This window comes from Catharus ustulatus, chromosome 9 (assembly GCF_009819885.2).
Source record: "Catharus ustulatus isolate bCatUst1 chromosome 9, bCatUst1.pri.v2, whole genome shotgun sequence".
Lineage (NCBI taxonomy): Eukaryota > Metazoa > Chordata > Aves > Passeriformes > Turdidae > Catharus > Catharus ustulatus.
The window spans coordinates 18,275,423-18,299,311 of record NC_046229.1 but is presented as its reverse complement, the minus strand read 5'-3'; the positions used below and the strand labels follow the sequence as shown (position 1 = coordinate 18,299,311).

Here is a 23,889-nt window from a genome sequence, read left to right as displayed (position 1 = left end):
CTATTATAGATAAATAAATAAATTATTAAATAAAACAGTATCTATGCAGTATCTTCATATTCTAAAATAGCTTCTTTAAAATGTCATTCAGATAAATTTCAATATCCTTTTTTTACTAGATTTACACAAAACCCAACTAAGTCACACACAACATCCTGTGACAAAGAAAACACAGGAAGTCCAAAATAATGCTGATTTTTCTCCCTGGCTCCAGAAACAGGAAGAGCATTCTGAGGATTAGCAGTCACTTCATGTATTTACAAAGTGTATTAAAAACTACTTAGAGAAGCCTGATGTAAAATGCTGGGTAAAAGGTTGATTAGTATCATAAGGAGATGTTATATCAAAACAGACCAGATATCAAAGATATGACATAGGTTAGATTGCTCCTGAATCTTGTGTACTACTATGCAACTGACTAATGAAGAAGACCTTAAACAAACAAAAAACCTCAGCATAGGATATTACATTCACAAATACAAGAAATACTTCTTACTTCAGATTCTTTTGGAAAATTAGGGGTTAGACCCAAAGCAGGTTTTTGAGATATTGCCTATTTCTTTATTCCAGGAACCATTCATATTCTTTGGTAATGTTATCTGTTACAAAGCACCTGCCTTCAGGCAGCACACTCTCTTCAAGTCAAAGAAGGCAGATCATGCAACTGTCCCGAGGCCAGCTGGCCGTGCTGGCTGAACTGAGCTCTGGTAGTTAGCTGGTGTGTCCTCATTCCAGGGTACTTCTGTCTTGCAGAATGCCACTGCTAAATTTGGAGCTACTTTTCAGCACAGACTTCTCAGGATCTGTGATCCATCAATCTAAACAGACTAGTACAGAAAAATCTAAGTCAAGTTAGGTGAGCTGCAGGGAATTTTTTTGCAGCTGTGCAACGAAGCCTTATTTTTTAAGGTGCTTCTGAGTTGAGAATTCTTGAATGTGAGGAAGTGTAGCTTTCAAGTGCATACAATTTTCCTTAGCAGTGGAGATTCAACATGCACCAAAATCCTTTTCATTAATTCATTTATTTGGCAGGACATTTATGAGGTTTTCTTCTTGAAGTTCTGTGCAATATTCAAATTGAGCCTTCTTTTCTTACAACAAAAAGGGAATAATTGGCATTCTATGACTTGGATAATCCTTGAATTCTCGTAAGTAGGTGCAGTGTTTATCCTTTGCCCAGACTGTCATCTGAATGAAGCAAAGCAAGGTGAACAGTCCCACTGGAAGGAAGGGAAAAAAAGATACATTTCATTATCAGATTAAAAACATACTCTTGCTGCTGACATCACTTCAGGCTGAAGTACCAAAACATTACTCACCTGGAACACACTGAGTCATGATAGTGAAACTGATCCAGGTCCCCACCTGTTTTGGCCAAGGAAATTTAAAATATTTCTGGTGACAGCATTTGCATTTATCTCTCTATTGATCAAAATAACCTTGTCCTAGTATAGGTAAATAAAAAAATCAAGGTCAGGCAGATCAATTTCTACTGTTAAAAACCTTTATATAAAAAGGCGAACAGTGCCTTATTATCACAAACAAAACCTTTATATTTGTTTTGACAGCTGTAACAGTAACTAAATTTTAAGCATTAAAGCAGTGTGTTTCCTGTTTCTCTGCCTAATTTGTATAGATCAGACCTCCATCATTGTTAGGAATGTTAACTTTCTGTAGTCCAAGGCCCAATGCTGTTCTCATTAACATCCGTTGATCTCCACTGAATTTCAAACCTGACATTGTCCCTCTATGCAAGAATGAATGCTATACTGAGTTGCACTGACTTTATCAGCTTTTGAATTTAGTCAGGAGTTTAGCTCCTGATTAAGGAATATGAAATGATAAACTGATTAAAGTTTCTAAAGCAGTCACCACCAACACAAGTGATTGTACTTAAGAAAATGAGGAAGAAGACTTCAGCTTATTTTCTCTGTCGCATTATCTTTTATTTGTCTGACCACTATCTTCCTGCCTGCAGTGATACTTGTAGGCTCTTATAAATCCATCTCCATGCCCTCATTGCAACACATGTTCAGTGGCAATCTCCCTGTTCCTGGCTGCAGAATTTGCCCTGCTTTGCAGTGTGTGTCTTGTCTCACAGAAGCACTGGCCATGGGTCAGGGCTGTCTGTGTAAGGTTAGTCACATCAGTACTGACCCAAGGGAGGGGAGGAAGAGCAGACAAATTCTTGTCCACAACCTCTTTTCATGGGGTTTAGGGAAAGAGGGGAAATGTGTTGAGCTGAACATTTTTAGAGGTTTCTTCCATGTAAAACATTCTAAAAGAAACAAAAATATATTCAGTGAAACTAAAAATGTGAGCATCTTGTTTGAAAATACATACCTCATATGTATAGTTAGGGCAAGATACAAAGAAAAACAGCCATGTGAAAGGATTCTTTGTTGGATATGGGATCTTACAGGTTTTGGATCCTATAGATTAGAAAACAAATCACAAAATATTCACACTCCTAAATATATTGTTTCCTGTAAAGACAACCCAGCTCTGCCTACTTCTGTGTCTCATGACTGTCAGAGGGACAAACAGGATGTGGGAAGACAGGATGCCCTCTGGACTCACAAGAGGAATAGGATACCTGTGAGGGAACTTTCCCCTGCTCACCAAAACATACCCTGTAGCAGCACAGTTTCCTTTTGCACTGGCAGTATAACCAATGTAACTGCTCCCCCAACACAGCCCAGCCCGAAACACTAACGGTGACCCTTAGAGAAGTGCTGTCAAACAGTCTGATGTCAGAGTCCTTGCACTGGCTGATTTCCCTTAGAATGCAATCTTTGCAGTGCTGAGGAAGTTGTGCTCCCACAGCAGCCAGCTGACAGGTACCAGCACCCCCCAGGATCAGGTCTTTCCTGCAGCACAGTAACTGAAGGAGCACTGAATGGCTGCGCAAAACTGCAATTTACCATTTCTCTGGAGGTCACTGAGCGCAACATGAATGGAAAAGTTTCCAGCTTCACACAGCTGCAAGAAAAAGTATGAGAGAGTTAAAAATGTTCTTCCCTACTGTTTGTTTTTCTTCCTTTTGTTATTTCCTGGGGTTCTTTAGAATATTTAAGAAAAGGAAAATAATCTATTATAAACATAATAAATATCCTTAACTAAGACTGCTGACAGAAGGATGAAATGTCTCCAAATATGAGTCCATATTATATTCTGTTCTATATTTATAATATTTTTCAGAGAATGTGGACTCCATATCCAAAAGATCAAATTTATTACCTACATAATCCCCTTGAAATCTAAATAAACCACAGGGGATAGAAGTGAACTCAGGAGATACTTGCTTTATCTTTTGATCATTCTTATGCCTTTAAAAACATCCAAAAATTATTTGCATAGTCTTGGTTTCTCAAAAGTTATTAAAATCCCAAGGAAGATACAGTTTGGTCTCTAAGTAAGTTTTCTTGTCTAGAGTATAATTGATGATGAATCATGAAATATAATTGACCCAGCTTTCTTTACTGGATTTAAAGAATGCTCCCTCAATCAATTATGAAGAGAGTGTATTAAAATGACCCATTTATATGATTATGGAAAGTCTCCAGTGTCTGCAATGCATAACTATTACAGCAAATGACTACTGGTCAGAGTTCCTGAGTTTTATTCCCAGCTCTGTGTTTTCAGTTTTGGTGTTTCTCTATAAAATGTGAATAGATTATGACCTCACAGAATTTTTATCCTGTAAAGTTGTTTTGGGATCCTGCAGTCACTGATGATTAGTTTGTCAAAGCAAGTGGACAGCTGATGTTCTAAATACGTTACACATACATAGGAGAAGTCTTTGTACAGAGGTACATCTTTATTGGCTACACTGACTTTGCTTCTGCGTGTATTAAATGTTCCTAGGAACTGTGAGAATGAACAGTTACTGAAGAATTTTTAATCATAAAGAAAACTGTAAAGAGGTATTGAAGCTCGGCAAAATGAAATTTTATAATTGGAAATTACCAGCAACACACTCTCTTAGTTGGCTAGTTCTCTGAGATTTATGATCTGTTGTGATTCTTAACACTCAATAAACAGTTCACAAAACAAACTCACTGGCTTTTAAACATAGGGTCACAGACTTTTAAAGATTATGAGAGATCATCCCAGCAGATAAATATCCTAGTCTTGGAATGGACACAGAATCAAAATACTCCTTTGTCTACAAAATCTCATTAAAAACTGACAGGTTTATCTGTTTTGCATGCAAATGGTCAGCTTTAGTACTACGTCCCAAATTTCGAAGTTCTAAGTATCTGCTAATCCTACTCACTCCTCCACTCAAATGACAGAAGAAATAAAGCAAGATGTTTTAGCATTTTATAGAAAAAGCAAAAAACCTACCAGAAACATGATCACAGCAAAATTTATCTGTTTTTTCCCATAAGCTATTAAAAAAAAATTTACATGTCATTAGTACTAGTACACAAAATACCTATATAAATACTTAAATACTGAGGGTTGTTTTGCTACTTACAAGGAGGAGTGTAAAGAGGATGGTTGATGTAATATGCAAGCCAAGCTGCAAATCCCCAGTAATATAAGCAGTTCTGGAAAATAAGCAATTTTAATTTGTTTTAGTACAGTCTTTTAGGCCAATATTCACCACAAGGACTGATGATAACAATGAATCTGGACAATCCTTCAACTTGCTGGTAGTACAACAAAAAATGGCAGTACTAAGTGTGGTAAAATTTTCAGTAAAACTCTGATCCTCTTACTCTTTCTGGTAAAGGTCCCCTTACTCTTTCTAGTCCTATTTCTTTTTCTTGGCTTTCCAAATAGGTTCCTATATCTTAGACATTTCTAGGTGTTTCTGCTTTCTCCTTTACTACTTCCTTTCCTGCTCATGCAGGCAAAAATCCCATCCAAGGCTGCATTTTTTACTGTCCTGACTGGTTTAACTTTTTTTTTTTGTTTGAATTTTGCAGTCTTTTCCTCCTATATATACCAGAACTGCATTTCTAGCAATAATACCCTGTGAAAGTGATTACCTCAGCATCTCCAACCTGCACTAGCTCACTGCAGTGTCTGATGGTGCATTTTTCTGAAAACGTTGGTGCCCCCTCATCTGCTGCAAACAGTTGTATCAAACATTCAGTTGCATTTCCACTTTCTTCTCAGGGTTAATTGAACCACTGCAGTGCCCAGAAACCTCAGACACCCTTTTGCAAGCACTGAGTATGTCCTTGCTCTGAGATTGTATAAGAGATAACTGATGAGAAAGAGGCAAAATATTAACCAGTAGTTACAAATCAGGTGGGATGAATGAGCAGGAAAAAAAAAAAAAATAGTTTCCCTGTGATTACTTCATTTTCCCCCAGGAAATGCAGCAGAAACAAAAGAATGATTCCAGTGAGGTACAATATAGGTAGTGTCGTATCCGTAAACTACTGCTTCCTCCCTAACACTAGCTTCTTCAACAGGCATTTAAAATTTACGGACTGCTGTACAAACTTAGGTGGAAACAGTTTCTTGTAATCTTGGAATGGCATCTTCAGGAAAACCTTCTCCTAGCTTCAAGGCTTGGCACAGGATGGAACATATGGCAATGGATTTCAGTAAAGTAAAATTAAATTAATTAATTATCATGGCTCAGTCCCCCACAATACATGTTGTAAATAAACTGAACAAGTGCTATTCAGCCAAAGAACATGATTTACTGCAAGAGTATTCTCAGTTATAAGAAAAGGAGCTTTAAGATGAGTGGGGTCTACCACTGCTAAGGGCCTTAACAGTAACACCTGTAAATATCCAGGTGCCACTTGAATCCTTAGTGCTCATACAAATGCCTCCAGTGAGGTTCAGATAGGAACATACTGACTTCATAAACTCACATGGAAAGAAGAAAGAGTTTCTGTGAATCTTGAATAATAAAGCTTTACAACAGTCTCTTACAATGCTGTGGGTCAAGTTCAGATATTGCAGGGTTCCAAAAAATAAATTATTCCTAAGTTTCCAAACTTATGGTTAGGACTTTTTTCTTCTCTTTTGTAACTGACAACCCACAGTTCTTCATTTCCTGCCTAGGTTTATTCATGACCAGTACCTACCTTTCTGATTGTCTTCTTATATTGTCTTCTGGTTTAAATAGTATTTATTTAGATCTAATGTTCTCTTTCCTCCAGATGTTCTTCCACAAAGTGATAATATCCCTTCTTTTTACTCACAAAAATGCTCATGGGTAAAGAAAGACTATGTAAGATCAATCATGAGAATAATCTTTGAGGAATTCTACTGGTACTTCCCTATTATTAAAGGTCTGATTGATCCTTTTTTGGCACGACTATAATTATCTTTCAATTAGTTCCTTTATTACCATGCAATTTTTGTATTAATCCCTATCTTATTTACCCTAAGGAGTTGTTTACTAGATCCGATAAATCAGGTATTCTACCTTTCCAATGCCTAGAAAAATCACATATCTTAGAAAAAATTATACTATGTTAGTACACTCTGCTTTTGGTGAAGCTGTTGCATTGTAGGGCATAATTTATTCCTAGTTCCATTTGGAAAAAAAGGATGTAAATCACATCTCTCATCAATTATTCCCGTCTCAGATTTCTGCTTATTTAGACTGAAATGTCTCCTGTATACATAGCATTCCACTGCAGTTAGGAAATAAGGTATCTATATCCGCTGTGTATGTGATCAAACCCTGAAAGTAAGAAGCTCTGTCTACCACTTGTATGCGATGGAAAAAAAGAAAAACAGAACCTTTTAACAACTCTTGCTGCAGGAATCACAATAAATTTCTAGGAAGGATTCTTTTAGAGGGCCACTGCTCCACTACAGCTATCACCTGAAGGACCAGAGCCCACGGACAGCTGTAAGGAGTTAGCACAGAGTAGAGCTTCAGCTGCTGCAAGTATCATTGCCATAGTGCAAATTACAAGGAACTATCTGAATCCCAAATGTTAAAATTCCCAAATGCTTTTCCAGTTGATAATCTCTTGTCTTTCTTAGAATAAGGTGTACAGTAAATTCACGAATACAAGCCGCACTGATTATAAGCCGCATCTCTGGGTCTTGGCAAACATTTCGGTTTTTGTCCATAGATAAGCCGCACCCGAATATAAGCCGCTTTGTCGTTCGCAGCGAGGACCTGCGTGCAATTACTAACAGAACCGCGGGAGGGCGGGGTTTACTGGCTGAGCTAAGGCTGTGCAGGCTCGGCCCGCTAGGGGCCGCTGACGGGGCCAGGTGGCCCAGCCCGGTGCTGCCGCTCGGGGCCGGCCGCCGCTGCCCCTGGGCTCGGTCACCCCGGGTCGGCGCTGCCCCGCGGTGGGAGGCAGGGACGGAGCTTCCCCCGCTCCTACGGCAGCGGCGGCGGGCGGGGACGGAGCTTTCCCGCGCCCGTGGCGCCGGCGGCGGGCAGGGACGGCGTTTCCCCGCTCCTGCCGCGGCGGCGGCGGGCGGGGACAAAGCACCCCGTCGGCTCCCCGAGCCGCGGCAATGGCGGCGCGCGCTTCCCCCACCTCCCCGGGCCACGGCAATGGCTGCGCGGGGCTCCCGTCGGCTCCCCGAGCCGCAGCAATGGCGGCGCCGGCTTCCCCCCCCCTCCCCGGGCCACGGCAATGGCGGCGCCGGCTTCCTCCCCCCTCCCCGGGCCGCGGCAATGGCGGCCCGGGTCTCCCCCCTCCTCCCCGGGCCGCAGCAATGGCGGCGCGGGCTTCCCCCCCCCTCCCCGGGCCGCGGTAGGGGCGGCCCAGGTCCCCCCTCTCCTCCCCGGGCCGCGGTAGGGGCGGCCCGGGTCCCCCCTCTCCTCCCCGGGCCGCGGTAGGGGCGGCCCGGGTCCCCCCTCTCCTCCCCGGGCCGCGGTAGGGGCGGCCCGGGTCCCCCCTCTCCTCCCCGGGCCGCGGTAGGGCCGGCCCGGGTCCCCCCTCTCCTCCCCGGGCCGCAGCAATGGCGGCGCCGGGCCCCCCCCCCCCGTCTCTCCCCTGGGCTGTGGCAGAGGAGGAAAGAGAGCTCTCCCGCCTCTCTCCCCGCCCCCCGTGCTGCCTACAGGGAGCCAGGCTCCACCTGCGGTGCAACAAAGTAGCGATTTGTAACAATCGCAAAATGCCGACTTTGCAGCTGCTCGGCTCAGCACTCTGGCAGGCACTTCTGAGGTTGTATTAGCCGCTCCTGATTATTAGCCGCATTTCCGGTTTAGGAGCAAAATCTTAGTCAAATTGGTGCGGCTTGTATTCGTGAAATTACTGTACTTTTGAACTAGTGTGTTCTCTGTTGCAAACATTTGTAAAATAACTGCAGGTTATGCATAACCATGCAGTCACTGTACTACTTCTCAGATACCCAGGAAACAGAGTCTGCACCCCAAGGGCTGCCCTGTGCCACAGCAGTACTGGTGACATTAGAGAATGCTCCTGTGGAGAAGAGAACGCACAACAACTAAGCTGCTTTGCACTGGATCAAAGGTAAATTAGCAGTTCCTTAACAACAAAGAGAATTTGGGGGTCAAGGCAGATATAGAATGACTGTTACGAGAATAAATTTTTAATTTTTTTTTAAAGCAGCTCTCACACCACTTTGCCTACCTGTACTACCTTTAAAGTTAATTTGTCACTAAAACATTCACATCCAAGGACCTAGCTGAGTGGAAAGGAAGGGTATGCTGAAGGTTTACAATTCTAAAAAGTAATGAGACTTCTACAATATTAGTAATGGTATGACAGACGTGGGTTATACAATAGTGACATTAAGAAATCTTCTGAAAGAACTACAGCTTTATGGGTGAGATTTGCTGTGTGTTGCTACAAAAGCCACACAAAAAATGTCTGTGGTGCAGAGGCAGAGCATAGGCTGGCTAGGCTGGATTTGTAAGGGTAGCTATGGATAGATTCTCACACAATTTACCTTCACAATATTCCTGAGTGGCATAGTCCCACGGGAGAACCGATGAACAAATACTGTTTCAATCAACCTTTTGATGTAGTGGAAAGAATGGCAGATACATGCCAAGCTAGAAACAGCAAGACAAAAGAATTTAAGAGTGCTTAAAAAACCAAGTGTGGCAAGACATTTGAAATAAGACTACAAGAAATACTGCTCAAGCCTGCAAACAGACTTACTTAACTACTGGGTGTGGGCTTGATGTAAACCTCTCATCCAGTCCATAGACAAATGTCATGCGGAAATAAAACACAAAATAGATGAACAATGGACCTGTATATTCTATCAAAAATACCTGCAAAAAGAGAGAAAATAATTAGACAGCTGAATTAGACGATGGTTTTGCTTTGGTTTCTTTGTGATAACTAACACCTCCACGCACCCACGATGGCATTAAAAAGGCAGGAAGGGAGTAGAAGGTTTGGACTCAGGCTATGAAACTGGCAGCCATGCACATCGATATTTTGCAATGATTTGTCTCAGTTGCATTCAAACAGCCATTGCCAGTGCAGCAGGCACAGTATGGGTATGAAAAGAGAATAAAGACAGCCCAGAGATCATGACAAATATGCATGCATGTTATATTTATGCAGCTCTCACCCTTCTCTTGCACTCAAAAGCTGTTGCTGTATTTTGGTTTAAAATGAAATTTGGTGAAGAATTTTTCTTGAGAAATAGGAGTTTTGCTTCTACTGAATGAATTTTGTTTAAACTGGAAACACAGCTCGTAAGTATTCAGAATGACCCCATCTGTGTGAACAGTTAGCACAGCAGTGTTCTGGGAAACAATAATTTCATTCTATGTTCCAACAAGTTTTAATTGGAATACTAGAAGGAAAATAAAAAGAAAGGAAAAAAAAGAGAGGAAACCAGAGAAGCTATTCTCTATCTTGATTTCATTCCAGATAGGTGTGTATTTCTTAGGAACATCACTTCAAAGTGAAGTTAACTTTGGACCAAATATTAACAGCTGAATTTTCCACCCATGTGTAAGTGAGGAAGGTACGCCCATACCTCACTTAAAGAGAAAGAAGGGAAATTGATTGTACTTTTGTCACAAACAAACAAAAAACTCAACAATGAAAGAAAGCAAACAAAAAAAAAAAAAAAGAAGCCCAAACAATCCCAGTTCTCTAATGTGTTTAGAGTTCTGATACTCAGAAAAGTTGGGTTATTGACTTCTGATAAGATCAGTATTTTCTCTGGCAAACATCAGGTTCGCCTGTAGATGAGAAGCTCATATTTTTTATTTGATAATACTGAAGTATTTGTTGATTTATATTTGAATGAAGTAGCTTGAAGGGCGAGGAGAGCAGAATACAAAAAATTATGAAATGGTAGAAGCCTGATGTTACTCTGCACTGTGATATTTTGGTGTATATTAATGCACATATGTCTTGAAGTCTACACTGCCATTAGAAGTTTTTGTCTGTCTTCCTGGTTTTTTGGATTGAGTAACAGCTGCTTGATTTATCAGCACTGCATCCAAAGTAAAGATGTGAAGACTCAGTCTTGCAGAACATATTTGACTTTTTTATTTTACCTCCTATTAACATTGTCTTTGCTATTTGTAATCAATGCAAGGTTTTATTTATGTCTCATAGCTAATAAATTGTAAATATGCCTTTAAATTACAAGGTACTTTTCCCTTGACATCATGCTGTTTATTGGAACTAGTGTAATACTGTGCAGCAAGGACCTTCTAGAGAGCTAGAAGGGTCATTGGTCAGCTCACTGCATAAACAGCACTGCTGTGTTGCCTGCCAAGTGAGTTGTGATAAAATTTGCATTTGAGCTAAGACAGTAAATATGCAAGGTCTTTGTGGATGGCTGCTAATACTGCAGAAAAGATCAGCTGTCATTAGCCTGGGACTGGCATCCTGGGACACAGTCACGTACAGACAGCAGCTAATCTTACTTTTATTCATTTTCTTGCTGAAGTCACTTCAAGTGCTGACATGTGAAGTCACTCCCATGCCTCTTTGCAGGACAAACTCATAGGAGTATAATCATAATTTTGTCAGGAGTTACACTGATCCCGTGGAGCAGATTGTCAAAGGCATTTACATACCTAGATCCTAATGATTTTGCAGTAGATATCCATTTGACAACCTGCATTTTAGTTCTGTAGAGCCAACCTACCCTGCAGCAGGTTTTCCACTGCTGCTTTCCCAGGGAACTAAATAAGCATTCAATCTGTTACTGCTTTCCCTGATTAAATGAATTGAAGCAATGAGGATTCATTGCCTGCATCCACTATCAGAGCAGGCATCATGCAGAAATATTGAAGAGAAACAAAAAGTGACTTAAGGATTAACTATGGAAAACTAGCCATTAAAATGGCTCATACTTGAAGCAGTGCTCACCGTAGTCCATCCTATCTGTGGCCCTAAATCTTTAAAATATAAGGTAGCAGTTGTGCCAACAGGGAGGTGCTGCAGGATTTCTTCATCCCTCAGGGACTTTCCTTCTGAGAAGGAAAGAAGTAATTACATCTTAGTGACATTCAAGTCCATTTGGTAGCACACTAGCTTTATATGGTGCTTTATCTATGAGACTCCTTGATGGATGTGGGTTTATTGGAATCTCATTAAACAGACCAAGAATATTTACACTCAATTTTTATTTATCTCTGTAATCACATATAAGCCTGGATCCTCTATTCACAACAAAACAGTTAAGAGAATTCTCAATCCTATGTGCCTGCCTGGTCTAGTAGACTTACTCCATCACTGCTAACAGCAGAATTTGTTGATGGGTCAATGCCCTTTATCATAGTTCACTGACCTCTTAGTCAGCTGCACCTCTCTCTCTTTCCTCTCTTCCGCTTTTCTCATTGCTTGTCATCAGATAAACAGAAGATAAGATAAGCTGTGTTTGGAAAACTCTCCTATAGAAATTTTCATTGCCTTTCTTTTCCCAAACAACCAGCTTGGAGGTGATTCCACAGTACTTAAGCTTTTAATGCCTACACTTGGGGGAATCTCCAGTAGGCCAGCATTTTCTCCTGGCAAGTCTCACTATGTACATTCATAGAGCAATCTGACAAGGGAGACCTTCAAAGAAGGAAATAAGAAAATAATTCATTTTTTTTCCATGGATAGATTTTACACAATGTGCAAATCTTCACCAGCATACTTTCAAGAGACTGTTTAAATAAAATTATCCTTAATGAAAGCAAAAGAAGAAAGTATATTTTAGCTAAGAGGAATTAATACAGTTTTGCAATTAGACTTTTTTTTGTGGATTCAGGCCATGTAAGAGGCTTCTAGTAGCAATACCTACAAGTGTATTAATGAAGTCAGCCAGCTGTCATCAGCTTTGTCAGCAGTTGGTAGGTCCACAGAAATGTGTCCTGCATTAGCTTCCCTCAAAAGAACTGTAATTCCTGCCTGAGAGTAGAGGATTATGTGAATTGATAGCTCAAACTCACAGTCCTTTTTGGTACTCCCAGCTGAGCATGATCATGGAGATCATTTCACTGCAGCTAAGGGCAGTGTATGTCAAGATCCTGTGCTGCTTCTCTGGAAAGCAACAGTGCTCAGTAGTTACAAAGTGCATTGGAACAATGGGCAAGCTCCTGAGTTAATTACCAAGCACCAGGGTGGAACTGTGTTTCCTTCCAAAAAATTATATTTGTCCTGTATTCTCTTCAGCCTTCACAGTGCTAATTAACATGGCTGGAAACAGATCCTTAAGTGCTAATAGCCTTAAGTACACCTTTCATGCTCAGTTTAGTTATGAGTACTTACTTGGATCAAGTTTTATTGACTGCCTTGCTGGGTACCACCGAGGATCTGTAAGACCATACAGAATTGTGTGATATACAATGTTCAGTTTAGATCATCCACTACTATAATGAATGCAATACAACAAGATGAATTTAGTTTAAAGGGTTTTAGAAATACTTATTCAACACTAATATAAGTGATAATTATGCAGCAGAAAAAGACACAAAGCTGTATCAGAATAGGATAAAATAATTTTACTGCAATCTCACTGTGATCACATTCATGTGCAGGTTATCAGCATTATGTGTGTGTATATCACATTTCAAATTATGTCATTTTTTCATATTTATGTACTGGATATTCTGAGGTGATGTGAGCTGCTGCTGAAGTTATACTCACATAATTTATGGAACATCAATCTGATCTCTCTAATTGTAGCATTGGGTTCCACCTAGGCAACAAAAATATTGTACATATAAGATGCATATTTTGAAAGACAACTACTGGGCTACTATTAAGCCAAACAGAAATTTGACTTAAGCAATGTAACTATTTCTTACAGATGTCTAGCCTTGGCATGAAGGATTCAAAGAAATGACAGGAAAAAGGCAGGACAATTTTTGACACCTGTCTCAGAGGCAGCTTCTCTAGCAGTGATCAAGAGTTACTACCACAGCAGTGGCAATTTTATGGCTTCTGAGTACCACACAGCTGGCACCCTCTTAGTAAAGCAACTGAAATTGTCCTTTTTGCCCAAAAGCTCCTTCTGGAAAAGGGTTGAAATACACTATAGTCAGTATGAAGTTTGCATAATCATTGCAAGTGGCCAAGGAAAGGCTACCAGGAGATGAAATACCCTTCATAAGCACCAAATTTACTTAAGAAAAGTTAGTAATTTCTAAAAAAGTCATCTAGCCTTTTAAGCAGGTTTTTGTTTTACCTTATCTAGGAAGCATAGCTGTTTCTTTGTCTCCCAGTCAAGGATTTCCACCTGAGAGGACACAAAATGATAATTAATCATTATTGGCTAAATAATACGTAAACGCCTAGTTGATTCCTGAATTCATAATCATTGTGACTCTCAGCATGAGTCACCATTTTTCTCTGATCTGTGAAGTAAGTTAAAAACCTTCTTGATGTTCTCAAGAGACAGATTCAATCACCAGGTTCCAAAAGCACTCAACTTGGAAAAAAAATGCCAAATGAATTGTCTTCTTGGATATGTTCAGTAGCAGAAGTAGCTAAGTTTTGGATCAAAAAAGTCATGTTGGTATTTTCTTATGCTAGAACAAGAGGAATAAATAAGGAGTAGAGAAGCTTCACAGGAATCACTAAGGAACAGTATCACTAAGGAACTTTCATGATTCATAAAATTAGATCGAATTTGAGAAAAAATTAAATGTATATATACATATGCATATAAGCAAATATTCTCAGTACATTAAGCTTGAAGATTATTGTGTATTGTTCCCAGAATATTTTAATTGCAAGGAGAGTGGAAAATATTGGTGGACATAATGAACAAATGCAGCTAAATATCTGGGTTTCACAAACACATAAGCGTTTGTTATAGGAATAATTAGTGTTACTCCTGCCTCTTAGATCACCTGTTTTATTAACTACATATTAACACATTTTATATTCCAAGCAGTGGTTTAGCTACAGTTCTGAAAAGGAAAGAGCAGTTTATTTCCATGATCAAATGGCAGTTTGGCAAAATGTTATGATTTTGATCAACAGCCAAGCAGAAGTCCCCAGACATTTCAAAGCCCAGTTGCAGCAGCTCCCTAAACCTCATTACAGTTGTTGAGGTTTTCATATAAACATCTAGCATTAATTATGTTTGGTATTAACTGGCCAAGAGAACAGATTAGACTTTAAATATGACTCCTCACTAAAAATAAGAGTCACAGGCCAGTATCTTTCTCAGAGGGTTGAAGAGATCACTTGGTTGGAGTACCTTATTTCCTTGTTTCTCTTGTCCCAAAGGGTTCTTTTTCTTTTGGCACAGCAATGGAGCACTTCAGCTCCAGTCACACCTATCAAGTCTGATGTCCACAAAAAACACTAATGCCATGATACTTTCTGCCTGTGCATTGTAAGCTCTAACTGGGACATTGAGGGAGATAAGTGCTGTTCCTCCTTTGTGATATGTAACAAGTTCGTGATGGATTGTTAGGATATGTTTTCCCTTGATTTTTTATATTTGAAATAACACACATTTCCAGTTTTAATGTCTGTTAGTGTGAAATCTCCATGGGAAAGTAAATGAAATTGCTTCCTTTTCCAGAAGACTGTTCTTGAAATGCATCCTTCTGACACTTGCAGTCCCCAGAACCAGTACAGGGCAGAGAGGGAGCTGTACACCACTTTTTGTCCCTTCTGATGCCAAGTTGCTACAAGGACTATTGAAGTCTTTGGTGTATCTCAAAGCTCTTTTGTCAATGAATACCATTGGGCTGCCCTGCAGACTGCAGCAGTGCCTACACTTTTAGTAGTATCCTTCTCATTCCATACACAACCCGAACATATATATATTTTATTAGAATTCCCCAGGGCAATTTTAATCTATGACCTTCCATGGTTGCATTAGAGAGATATTCTCCAGGTCAATTACAGTGTTTAAATACCCTTCTGCCACCTATGGTATTTCTATTGGGTCATTCTTGTTATGCACAAGACCAGACTGAAAATTACAGAGTCCTGCTCTGTGGTTTTCAAGGGAGTGGCTGCACAGAAATCTCTGTGAACTTTTAGAATCGGTGTGGAAAACAAACAAATCAATCATCCAAGATGTTATTTACTGTTATTTGGTTCTGTTCCAGCATGATTCTTTCAAATGCCAAACTGTCATACTTACTTATACTGGTCCATGCAAATACCTGAAGGTAGCCTATAGAGATGATGGTTCCAGACTCTTCCTGGGGGCGCACAGAGATAATGGTGAGAGGGAATGTGTCTGGATGCAATAGGAGAAAATCCAGACACACGGAACTTTTTTCACCATGAGTTAGGCCAAACATTAGAAGTTGCTGAGACAGGATGTGGAATCTCCATTCTTGGAGCCATTTAAAAATGGACTGGAAAATAACCATTGGCATTTGATCTGGCTTTAAGCAGGATTTGGACTGCATGATTTCCACAAGGCTCCTGCAACCTAAATTGCAAAATCTTTTCCTTTTTTCCACTTCAAACATTTCATTTGCTTTCAACTACTTTCTTAATCTAAGCAAATATCAAACATTCTTTTCCTTTTCAGAAAGATGGATGCCAGAACAGAACTTTAGATTCCACTCCAGTCCATAGCAAATTGTGCAACAAGAATGAGAGCAAGGTGACTGTTTCCTCTAACTATCACACCTTTTAGATCTATCAGAGCATCCCCCAGTGTAGATGTTCCCTGCACAAGGAACAGAAAAGCCTGATCCAAAGCAAGAAATGGTCGTTCCTGAACATCCTGGCCAATCCCATGAAGCACTGAACACAGTGTTTCCAGCCTTGAGGCACAGCACCAAGCAGTTAATGTACTGGTTGGCAACAGCTTTTAGATACCCGGCAATCTGTTCTTGGAACACTTACTGATGGGTATCATCTCTTTTAAACATAAATTGTTTGGCTCAGAGAACTTTAATTTCATTGTGTTTTCAAAGCATTTAGCACAATAGAACACCAACTGTTGGCCTGCATTAGTGTAATATAACTTACAGTCCACTTATTTTGTGAATTTTTAAAGACATTTTAAACTACAGCTTCTCTGAGACTACTTAGAGTAGAACTTAATCAATAGGCAGATTTGTGCAAGACGTTAAAAACTCTTTTATAAGTGACTACTAATATATATCTTTGATGCTTAGAAGACAAATTTGCTCTATTGCATAAGGATTAAAGATCAATAGTGTCATTAGTAAAAGAAAAAAATCTTGATTATGAATGTTTAGAACATGAACAGATTGAGGGTAAAGAATAATCAATATACAATATAAGCTGAGAAAAGTCCATTCAGCTGTTAAATTTTTTTCAGAAAATAAAAAGGTAAAATTAAAGAGAGGAAAGTATTCATAAGGGAAAAACAGCTGAGCAAAGTGCTTAAAAAGAGTTTTTAGATGCAGTGTCTCTGTAAAAAGATTACAAAAATATAGTCACTTGAATTCCTGCAGTTTAAAGCCATAGCTAAAGTGCTAAAAGATCAACAGATCTTCAAAAATGATGTGATAACTATTATGGAAATACTGACACATTTATCATGTCTGTGCATCTTAGAAGTTTAATTTGAAACCATTTGTAATCAGCAGATTGAGTAAAACTTGAGTGAGACTTTATAAGCACTGACATAAGCATATATTGTATTGATTTCTTTTGAAATGACTCAGTTATTAAAAAAAAAAGTTTATTTCACCATACAGGAACAAACCAATCTGAGAAAGAGCAATGCAGAATGAATTCACCCTGAACTGTTAGGATGCTTACATAAATCAGTTTCTTTGAATTTAACTGTAGAAAACCAATCCGGTGGTTGCCACAGTCCTAACTGAATCTTTCTAAACATTTTTCCTACAGAATTATTAATTTTCTCTATCTCCTTTAACTTTTCTGATATACTGTGTTGTTTCTGAACACAGCATGCCTTAGTGTGATCTCACACCAGGGGCATATCAACAATAGTTTTCTTCAAGTCAAGATATAAGCCAAAGGGAGACTGCTGTAAGTGAGCTTACACTGAAAATTCTTTGTGCTGCTGCTTTACACTTGACTCTCAGTCTGAAGCTTCCCTTGCACTGAAACTGTGCAGAGGATAGGTTTAGGATCCATCTAGAATTGGCTCTTTCTCAAACAGCCAGCAGCAGGTGACTCAGAAAAACTAATAAAGCAGGGCAAGAATGTAGTGACTAAGGGCAAGGGAAGAGCAGACACGGTGATCTTGATTCTCCTGCACCAGAAGTCCTGCCTATGTATTTAATAACTTTTCATGGATTTATTTCCTTTACTAGGTTATCCATTTCCTTTTAAACCTGTGCAAACAGTCCTGAGGCAGGGAGTCTCACAGCTTAGCCACATGCTATGGGAGAAATTCCCAAACCAGAACTACAGCAAATGTTCAACCACAAAGCAAAATGTCATCAGCTTACCTGTGAAGTGTTGAACCTTCTTGTCTAAGTGATCCAGCTAAACAAATCCTGACCTCTGAAGCAATGGCTTATATTCCACGAGACTAGAATCTTATTGCATTATTTCTCTGTGCGTGAAGAGATACAGTGATGTATCTATACTCAAAAGGTTTTCTAAAATGAATTTTCACTTTTGCAGAATTTAGATGTCTAACATTTACAGGTTCACAAAAGATACTAGGTATTTACTCCTCAGCTTCCTAAGTTCTGCTCTTCTGCAAGCCAGTTAGCACCAGTGTTCAACCTGTGCTGACACTCATACTGCATTTTTATTTCTTCCATCTGTTTCTGATTTGCTAGTTAGACACACTTTCATCTAAATCCCTGAGGATATTGATCCAGTAAGCATCTTATCCCAAGGTCAGCACAATGCACAGCATTTAGAGTCTTTCTGAATGAAACTGAACTGTCAGCAAAGGAGATGATCTAGTTCTTCATGCTTTACATGTAATAGACATGCTGCCAGGAAGTGGGAAAATTGCTTTGGAATGTCTTTTGCCATTCCCCATTTCTCCCACAGGCAGACCAAAAAGTACAGGCAGGAGAGGACTTCAGTGAAAAGGGCAATCTCCTATCAAAGAGAAAGCCTGAATTTGTGTCTCTCTGGGCTCCTTTTATCACTGCTCCCTTCTATTGTAATTCTGTTCAGTATTTCTCTACAGCAGATGCCTTTTGGGATATCACACAGTAAAGAGATAAGAGATGAAGTAAACTTGGATACGCAGACCAAATTGTCCTATCTGATCTTGGAGCTGGGTGCCTAACCCAAACACATTGCAAAGCCCAAGTTGCTTTGTGGACCTGGCCTAAGGATGATAACAGGTAGAGCTACAAATGCTCATCCTTCAGAAAGAAAAATCCATTTAAATAATTGGCACAGATAAAATGAGTCAGCATAAGAACAGTCAGGAAAGAAAATGAAGGTCTATTCACTTGGGGTGGGAGGCTGATTTATTTTTCAAGAAGGGAAAGGTCATTAAGGCTTTCACAATTAATTCTGGCTGTTGAAAATCTATGAAAGCTTTCCAGCTCTTACTACTATGAAATCTTTCAGGAAGATACACAAGATTAAAAGGAAGCTCCACCAGTTAATACTGCCTCGGTGTGTATTTACTTACAGTGGCTAACACAGAGCTAGCTGCATGTTGCCAATTTCCCAGGCATACTGAAAAGTCACATCATTCACTGGGTATCACTGTCACTATTGGAAGCACATTGGAGTGCCTCCATCTGAGAACCTGAGCCAGCTTTGACTCAATGCTAAGTAGACATCCAGGTTTTTCAAGACCACTGCATAGCTTTTTCCTTGTGCAAGAGAATATTCGCTGCTTTGGGGTTTTAATTTATACTGGTTATTCAGGTAGATGAGTTACACAAATTCTTTGTGAAAACACAATCATATCTTTGTATCAACACTGTGATTTGCATTATCAAACTTCAGCATTTCTAGTTTCATTACTACTCATAATGCATAATTTGGTGTAGGGATGTCAAAATGTGTATGCATATATACAAATGTATATTTGACATGGAATTGAAGAATCTGAAGAGTTGGGGTTTTTTTCTTTGTTTTTTACCTAGCAGCATCAAGGATGGATCTGCTGTCTTGATAGGGCAGGAAGACTGAAAACCTTGGGAAGTTTAGAGACCTTATAAAGACAGGTGAACTTACAGAACTGGTATTATTATTTTTTTAAATATACTTCAAAGAACACATTTTTTTCCTTATATATGACTTTCAATTTTAAATGTAGTCTTCAAATTCTGAGTAGCTCCAAGTATTTACTGCCCATTAACGTTTTACTATCATCTTCTCCTACACAAAATTAAGTTTCTCTCTCAAGCTTCACAGAGAAAAAAGACAAATTGCTGTCTTCTAAGTAAAACAGTACAAGTGAGTGTTAAAGTGTTGGTAAGTGTGGGGAAAAGTGGTGAGAGAAGAGTAAGGGATAGTGTTTGCCCTGTCATTTCCTCTCTTTCTGCGATAATAAACTTTAGTGTTACTTGTGAAAACAGAGCAGATGTCTTCAAACAGCAGGGCAATTTTCAGTTGTCCTTTTAAAAGACTGTTCAAACATCTCATATGTGGCCTTGTCTTTCTGGCAATTCTTGGAGGATACAGCATCTTGAAATGTTCTGCAGTCCTGCTTTTAGCACTTGCTCTCAGTGCTCTTACTTGAGGAGGCTTTAGACAGCATAGTTCTGAGAGGGAGAAGCCTTTGTAACAAGAGCTGTGACATCTCAGCCATGCCGGCCAGACAGCAGTCACTACCCCCCTTACATTCAGAGGGCTTTCATCACAGACAGAAGAGGGAGGGAACTTTAAATGCCAGCGAAGGGGGGCAGTACATTATTGCTTTTAGACTGTACTGCACATGGCAGTTCAATCTATCATCAGGGAGTGAAGATTCCAAAACATTTTTGGGTATCACTGTTCACCAAAGGCACTCACCACCCAAACCAGTTAAGGAAGCAAAAGTACAACTGTGGCTCTGGTGACACTAATTTTCTACAGTACGAATATATTTTTTCAAGGATCTTTCCTCTAGGAATTCAGAATACCATACTATTTTCTTTATATGAAATGCTTTTGAAGACCTAAACCTGTCAAGTAAAAAGAAATGGTACAATTCATTAGCCTAACTTCAAAGCTCTACTGGAGACATTTACATCTGAGCATGTCACATCCCTCGTTTGGAAAGGAGGAAAACAGGCACTGTTAGGATAAACGGTATCATAAGCTCTGAAACAAATCTCAAACAGGTCAAAAGAGACCTATGCAACTCAGAAATGAGCACTCCTAAAGAGCATTAATCTAGATACAAGTCTCTGTCACACGTCTCTCAGTCTTTGGAGTTGAATCTCCTCAAATTATCAGGTGCAATATTTTCAAGTATACTCATATTTATTTATAGTTGAAGCTTGAGAAGCTTCTGAACTATTAGTGATAAAAAATGAGGTGAAAGTAGAAACATACTGAAGTAAACATGACAGTTTGGTGATTGTGAAGTGATTTGTGATTCTTAGCCGGCAGCACCACAGAAGAACAATAAAGGGTAAATAGTTAATAAAGGTATAGGGTAAAGTACAAATTTATACAGCTCCTCAAAAAAGGAATGCTAAAGTTTATAATAACAGTAAAGATTCTGCCCACCCTCCCCAGGAATTACTGAAAGAAGTGGGACACTCACCTTCTCTCTTTACATAGCTCAGCTTTGAATGTGTGGTGGGGAAATTCAATTCAGGATTCAAAGTAATGAATTTGTAACAGAAAGCAAATCAGGGAGAACAGTGCAGAAAACAATAGGCAACTGCACTGCTAGTGCTAGTTGGGCAGTCTTTGTCCACATCCTACCCTTGAGACAGCTCACTCTGGATGAGCTGGGCAAATCTGTTTCCACCCATGATCTGCTATAAAAAGAAAAGGACTAAGATATACAAGGCTAACATGTAAATTCATGAATCGCGCTGAGTTTGCATTGGTGTTGCTTAAACACAGGATCTCGATTTAGGACTCAGACCTGGATCTCCTGCTATTGTCCTTCCTAATGAGACTGAGCAGGTCATTCAACTCTTGTGTGCTTCCCCATCTGAAAAATCAGGTAACAATAATTATGTCCATGCTTTTGAAGTCTTCTAGTAACTAGTGCTCTTCAGGAGTTCAAATAACTCTGAGGCAGAAGAGCAAACCTGAAGTGACTGAAGGCAGTCAGGAGGTTATTACACATGTGCTTGCTCCTGCATTTGGATCTCACAACAGTTTGATTTCTACCTCAGTAGTAGAAAGACATGAGACAGTAAAAGTTTGGTTGTTTTTCCTAAAAAGGTCCTGGGAAGTCAACACTGCTGAGGGAAAAGCATAGTGCAGGTGCTTACCTCACACCCCAAAGAGTTATAGGCCATTTATTTTGCTGAATTGTGATGTCTGGATCATTTTTATAGCTTTGAAAAGTAAAATCCGAACTTTTAGCTCATGGTAAGTTACTAAAGGAGTAGACGATTGCAGATGGCTTTGGATTCTATTTGTGTTCTAACAACAACTGCTTTGTAATTTACATGGGGGGAGAAACATTCCTCCCCCAGGGCATTTTCTTTAGGTAAATCGTGATTGAGAAACCTAAGTATAAGCCTGCAGAAACACATTCAGGATTGTGGTTATTTAGCTTGTACAAACCTGTTTTTGTAATATAAGCCGCTCTTAAGATTTTTTGTATTAGCCAGCCTAACTAATTCTAGCAGAGAGTCGGTGTGGCTGTTTATGTAAGTGGACGAGATGTCACCCTTGAAGCTCCCCAGGTGCACGTTACTCTGCGCACAAGGAGCTGACTGTACTAAACTCCGCCCGGCTGTTTTTCGTTCCCATTCAAGATCGAGCGCTCCATGCTAGCAGAAGCCCCTCGCCCCCACCCGCCGTGCAGTGGGCACCGCTCCGGGAGCCGTTCTCTCGGCCAGGGCACTAAGTCCCGAGCCGAGCCGGGCCAGGGGCGCTGCCGCCCGCGGCCACGCCCGCACCGGGCCGAAGGCTGCGCGGGACGGCTGCCGGCGAGGTGCACGGCGACTGGCAACGGGGTTTTCCGAGAAGTTGGGGACGGAGGGTGCCGAGAACATTCCTGGCTCTCGCTCGCTCCGTAGGGCTGCCAGAGCTAGCGCAGGCTGCCCGCGGTGCTGCCCTAGGCAGGACCCGCGAGAAGCCCAGGGCCATCGATCCGGCGCCTCCGCGGAGCGCCGGGAGCGCGCCGGGAAGCCCGGGGATTCCCCCGCCCCGCTCTCCGGGAACACGTCCGAGGAACACCGGGGACGCGGGGATCAGCAACGGCGAGGGGAACGTGCCCGGGAAAAGAGAGGACGGGGAGGGCGGCAGCTTCTTTTGCCCTCTCGGCCCAAGGAAACCCCCGGGGAACAGCGTGTTCCCCCGGGCCTCTCTGCCCGGCTCCGGCACCTCAGCAGACTCGGGAGCGGATGGCTCCGGCTCCCCGGCGCTTCAATGCAGATAGAGGGTGAAGAGAGACGAGCCCTCCGGGATCCCGGGCAGCCCCGTCCACCGGCGACAGGATGCGGCGGACCTGGCCCGGGCTCGCCTCGCCTTGGTCGCCCCCCGCCCCCGGCGCCGCCCGCACCCACCTCGAAGAAGCCGGCTCTGCCGCCCATTCTGCGGGCACCGCCGCGCCGCCCCCGCCGCCCGCGGCACCTTCCGCGGGGCCCCGCGCTGCGGCCAATCAGGCGGCGGCCGGACCCCCCGCCCCGCCCGGGCCGGGGCCGCTGCCGGCCGTGCCGGTGGGCGGCTGCTGGCAGCAGCGCCGGCCGAGCCGCCCGCGGGGCCCCGGGCAGCCGCAGCAGTGCGGGACCGCCGGCACCGCGCGCACGCCAAGTTCTGCAGCTCCCGGTGTCGAAAAACTGCGAGAGAAGAGCAATATGCACCGGCCGCCGGGAGTGACATTTCATTCAGAAGGGTGATTTATTTTTCTTTGAGAATTACTGCAGGCAATATATATTTTTTTAAGAGCTGAAGTATCTTATATGAGATAACTTGCAAAAATGTAACTGATCATGAGCGAGAAAACATCCTCCTTTGTTTCTTTGATAGTTTACCTGATGTTTCAGGGGTGATTGGACTGACAACAGAACTCTGCCGAGATGCCTTCTTCTCCTGTGATGTGTTCCTGCCACTTCTGAGGATTACATGCATGGCGTAAAGCAACACAGAGCTGACACTGTTTTTCCTCCACCCAGTCTTCATTACGTGATATATTTTTTTTTAAGAGCTAAGGTAATTAAATGTCAGCAAAATCTGCCAGGCTACAATGGAACATCGCTTTTTCACTGCCATAAATTTCCATTAGACAGAAAGATTTATGCTATGTACTGTTTGAAAACCTGCTATCTGCAAGTTTAACCTTCTTGCACAGACGTATAACCATCAAAGCTACTTTAATGAAATATCAAATAATAAGTTTCACCAAAAGAAAAGGCCTCTACTGGAAAGTCAGAAAGCCCCAACAGGACATTATTCATTTACAGTGTAAATATGTGCAAATACAGAGGCATACACTGCTTCCCAGGCTAACCCTGAGACTGGAGAATTAACATTTAGG

At 41.2% G+C, this 23,889-nt stretch overlaps 1 protein-coding gene across 3 annotated transcripts; it reads right to left on the bottom strand.

The window, feature by feature from the left end:
* Positions 1 to 47: 47 nt before the first annotated feature.
* Positions 48 to 22,960, bottom strand: LOC116999852 (very-long-chain enoyl-CoA reductase-like). 3 transcript variants are annotated; one of them, XM_033066864.1, is made up of 13 exons: positions 22,919 to 22,960; positions 13,573 to 13,623; positions 13,032 to 13,083; positions 12,654 to 12,698; positions 11,268 to 11,371; positions 9,081 to 9,196; positions 8,866 to 8,971; positions 4,484 to 4,556; positions 4,351 to 4,394; positions 2,925 to 2,982; positions 2,344 to 2,432; positions 1,320 to 1,365; positions 48 to 1,220 (listed from the first exon to the last, which is right to left on the bottom strand). In XM_033066864.1, the coding sequence occupies exons 1-13, from the start codon at positions 22,943 to 22,945 to the stop codon at positions 1,093 to 1,095; spliced, it is 939 nt and encodes a 312-aa protein (XP_032922755.1). In that variant the 5' UTR covers positions 22,946 to 22,960; the 3' UTR covers positions 48 to 1,092. The 3 variants fall into 3 exon arrangements, with proteins under 3 accessions (XP_032922755.1, XP_042635501.1, XP_032922756.1); XM_033066865.1 differs by having other exon boundaries at positions 1,138 to 1,220; positions 1,320 to 1,445; XM_042779567.1 differs by lacking the exon at positions 22,919 to 22,960 and having other exon boundaries at positions 13,573 to 13,653.
* Positions 22,961 to 23,889: the final 929 nt, after the last annotated feature.